This window comes from Monosiga brevicollis, genomic scaffold, assembly GCF_000002865.3.
Source record: "Monosiga brevicollis MX1 MONBRscaffold_11 genomic scaffold, whole genome shotgun sequence".
NCBI lineage: Eukaryota > Choanoflagellata > Craspedida > Salpingoecidae > Monosiga > Monosiga brevicollis.
Genome location: NW_001865048.1, coordinates 129,310 through 133,686, shown reverse-complemented (window position 1 = coordinate 133,686; position 4,377 = coordinate 129,310). Strand labels below are relative to the sequence as shown.

At 53.7% G+C, this 4,377-nt stretch overlaps 1 protein-coding gene across 1 annotated transcript in view; it reads right to left on the bottom strand.

Annotated features, from left to right (window-relative positions):
• Window positions 1–3,167, bottom strand: part of MONBRDRAFT_37156 (uncharacterized protein) — a gene marked incomplete at its 5' end in the record, with an annotated part of 4,585 nt that extends 1,418 nt beyond the window's left edge. Inside the window, 2 exons of the mRNA XM_001745976.1 lie at window positions 1,723–2,184; window positions 2,370–3,167. Of these exons, the coding sequence (XP_001746028.1) occupies window positions 1,723–2,184; window positions 2,370–3,167 (1,260 nt within the window). The remainder of the gene's footprint in view (window positions 1–1,722; window positions 2,185–2,369) is intronic.
• Between the last annotated feature and the right edge of the window lie 1,210 nt (window positions 3,168–4,377).

Here is a 4,377-nt window from a genome sequence, read left to right as displayed (position 1 = left end):
AGAGAGAGAGAGAGAGAGAGAAAGAGAGAGAGAGAGAGAGAGAGAGAGAGAGAGAGAGAGAGAGAGAGAGAGAGAGAGAGAGAGAGAGAGAGAGAGAGAGAGAGAGAGAGAGAGACAGAGAGAGAGAGAGAGAGAGAGAGAGAGAGAGAGAGAGAGAGAGAGAGAGACAGAGAGAGAGAGAGAGAGAGAGACAGAGAGAGAGAGACAGAGAGAGAGAGAGAGACAGAGAGAGAGAGAGACAGAGAGAGAGAGACAGAGAGAGAGAGACAGAGAGATGAATGACAAACAAGAGAAACCATTTTAGTTTCACGAAGAAGAAGAAGAAGGGGGAGGGCCGCAAGAGGCACATGGCCGGATCGTGCTGTGTGTGCGCGTTAGGGGGGTTGGTGAAAGACGGCACGGTGCGTGGACGGACGGTGTATAAAGCCAAATCAAAGACAGGTAGCGGCTGCCACTGTCTTTATGTTCTTTGCCTGGGTGCGTGTCATGGGGAAATTTTAGAGGCTGACGGCCTCGTGATGAGGCAAGCTTTTGTCTGATTTCAACAGGCAGTCTTTGTGAGTGAGCCAACTCGGCGCATTCGTTTCCCAAGTAGTGTGTTTGCCGGTTCAACGATGCCATGCGTTTGACCACGCGTACACATGAGCACAAGAAAAAAAAAAAAGCGTTGCACTTTGATTGGCTTCTTATTCGTGTCCATAAGCACAAAGACCGACACCGGCACTTTAGGGCTGAAGCACCAGACCTGAACAAATTATGCAACTTGCTGAAGCCGATTCGCCATCAAGAAAGGCCTGACCAATCAATGACAACGTCCCGTCCAGTCTTGGGCTCCCCCTGTTGTAATCGAGACCGAGTTCGAGCAAATGAGGTGCGGGTGAAAAAGATTAATTCCAAGCATTGAACAGCTCGGAGCGAGAGACCACATGACGAACCAATTCATGAGAGTACCGTGTTATTTCGTGTTCCAGCCATGTGCATGATGTTGTCCTTTATACAAACCCACCCTTGAAAGCCATTCCAACCGCCGAAGGACGCGGTGCCTGAACTGCACGGGTAAATGGACAGATGCGAGAAAAATGTTTGATAAGCAAGACAACCAAAACCTGCTTGACAAACTCGAGAGCTTGTGCGTGACTCTTGTGTGTGTGTGCGGGGTGCTTGAAAAGGCGATACGCACAGCGGCCGGCACAGATGCAAGCGTGCGTTGTTCCCTAAGATCTTTGAAGCTTTTGCAGTCATGGTCGCGCCGCGCATCCTGCAATGCGGAGTTTTCAAGACAGGTTCCTGTGAGCATGCGCCGGGAGACGTTAAAACCACTTCCACGCGGCTTGATTGTGTTCCCTTCGCATGACACAGACCTGTATGCTACACGCCGCAGGCTGACCTGATGGGCTCTCCATCCCTGGTTGTTGGACAGCAACGTCATCTTGCGTGGCACGACGCCTGCGCAAGGAGTGATAGTTGACCTCCTTGGCAGAGACAATAAAATCTCGTGAATTCTCCGGGACTTGTGCCCTGATAATACGCCTGATGTAGATGCTTGGCACACCCATGGATGACAATTGGGCAATCTCTGTTTTCGCCCAATTGCTGAGGGAAATGTTGTGCATGTACGACTTGTGGGTGTGCTCATCAAAAATCTCCAGCTATGCCACCAAGTCAGAACGGCGTATGAGCGATTTCTGTGTGCAGGATTGAAGTTGACAAGCCGAGACCAACCTCAAAGGAGCCATCGTCCAGCTCCTGCTGCCACATGTATGCATAGCAGACCACTTTCTGTGATTCTTCTTGCTCCAAAACGCAATCAGGTTCGTCCTCATGCCATTTGTGGTCAGCACATGCTTGCTCCCTCATCGCCGAATCATGCTGCCCGTGACGTGAATCAATGTCCAAGTTCGCATGCAGGCTGCTGTTGCCCGCATCCTGCTCCTGACTCTGCGCTCCACGCTGCTGTTTTTCGGGTGGGGGAAGCCTGTGTCTCGAGCAGTGATAGTAGTTGCCTCGACGGTCAAAGCGACATGCCGTGGAGTTGCAGTACATCTCAATAAAGTCTCTCAGCTCCTCATGCGTATCAAACCGCATTCGATCGATCTGCAGCTCAATCCGGTGTGCTCCTCGCACGTGTCTGACCCAGTCTCGTCGAGACTTAAAGCGTGCTTGGCAATTTGGTAGACATGTCTCCTGTGGGTCAAACACAAGACAATCGCCGGCACCCAGCTTTTGACACACTATTGGTCTGGCCTATTTTCATCAAAAATCCCACCCAAGAGAGTCATGAGCATGCGTCATGAGCATGCGTCATGAGCATCAGGGGGAGCCCAAGGGCGGCTGCTTCATGAGGTAGATGGCGTAACTTTGTAGTCTACCTTTGAAGTTGAAGGCGTTGCGGCGTCTGTATCACTGATAGTTGCCCCGGTATCGCTCGGTGGGGGTGGAATTACGGGTGCTACCGAGTCGAGATTCACCTCTACAGGCTTGGGGTCTGCTATGGGCTCGTCCCTAGCCGGCTTTGGACGATATGGCACTAGGGGAGGTTTGTAGGGCGTGCACTTTGCGCGCGATTTGTGCTTTCGCAGGGCCGCCGAGTTTTTGAAGCAGCCAAAGCACCGGAGACACTGCTTGCACGACTCGTAAACTTTGCCAAAAGCTGCTACGCCACCGTCCATGCAATCGTGCGCGGTAGCGCAATGCGTAGCAAAGGGGGCGGCAGATCTTGCAAACCACTCGAAAGTGCAGTCTTCCTCTCCACACAGCATTGCGCTTGCGCTTGGGAAGCAGTCTGACAGCCGCTTGCCCCGGTGATACTGCTCAATGTGCGTCCGCGCTGCGCTGGAATCAGACACCGACCTCCCACAATCTCTGCACTTCACTTTGTTGCCCTTTGACCTCTTGCTGGAATGCGACGTCAAGTTGATGGCATTTCCCCCCTGCGCTGCGGCGTTGACAGGCCTGGAAGCTACCAAAGCCTTGGCCATTTTGCCAGTGTAAATCCGGTCAAGTGGCACTGCCAGCACAGAAGCCGGGGGAGGCTCGATTGCCTGCGAGAGGGTGGAAAACAAAACCAGTGACTGGTTTCGCAACTCGTCATCATGTTTGATGGTGGCTGCTGATGCCTTGACCGCCAATTGAGACGGTTTGCCTTGCGCATTGCTTGATGCACTCATGGTGCACAACAGGGGGAGTGGCCAAGGCTGTGCTGCGGCCACCTTTGCAGAAGTGACGGGGAGCAAAGCGCCTAGAGGAAGGCCATCAGCGCAATATTGGTGAGGGACGGCTGTAGATTGAACTCATGCGCACGCCGGACCACTTGCTACCGCGTACACCAACTCGATGGTCCCGCACCTGTTGCAGTAGATGCCAAACTATCAAGAACCCTCTCAACGCCGCGAATACTCTGTGCCGTCGTGCACCTCATGTGGTGCTGAGACGACGAGACTGACAAGGAGGAATACACCGACTGCACCGTCTAGCAGATCAAGGCCGCCGCGCAGCGGGAAAAGCAAATTGGACCAAAAAGTCTGATCCCGGCGCCCAGTGAACCAATCACACACAGACACACAGACACACAGACACAGAAACGCACGCCCGCACGCACACACAGACACACACACGCACGTCGGTTTGCGCTGCCGCCTTTCAGGTCGCGGCTGGATCCGCGCAGCGCGGAAAAAGTCAAATGTCATCATTTTCGATGGGCAAATGTCATCATTTTCAAATGTCATCGTTTTCTTTTGGTCCCAATGTGAAGAAAGCAGTGATGACCATTGTTCATGGCCACGATGATGTAACCGGGTGACGCAAGCTGCGGAAGCATGCGGCCGGTGTGGCTCGATGAGGCAATTATTACGAAACACAGTGTGACAGGAATCACGCTTTGATCTCGATGGTGTGGGATGTCGCAACGCAAGCAACTTTTTCCGTGCGGGAGGCCTCATCTTGCCACGGCGGGCTGAGCAAGAACCTTCCCCGCCCACCCTCTCCCCAAGCAAATGCAAAAGCCACAAGGCTCGCGCGCGTGCCTCTTTCCGTTCAGCGGTTGACTGTGTGGACCCCGAGGTTGTTGATCATTTTTCACCACCTGTCGACAACCGAGCCGCTTTTGCTGATCTGCATCGCCCGGAGGCCCCCCAACCTTCTCGTCGTGTGTTTCGCCGCATCACTGTGCTGTGTCAGACGACCGGTGTACAGTCTAGCTGGCGGCTCTTGGTCTTGTGGCGCTTTGAACAACACAACAGGTCAGCCTCGCGCACGGCACGGCACGGCACGGCACTGCACTGCACTTCACCCTCGACCGCCCAATGTTGGCGAGAACAGCAGTTCTAAATCACTGTTGGGCCATCATCTCTGAGGAGGGTTGACGGGACAACCATCGGG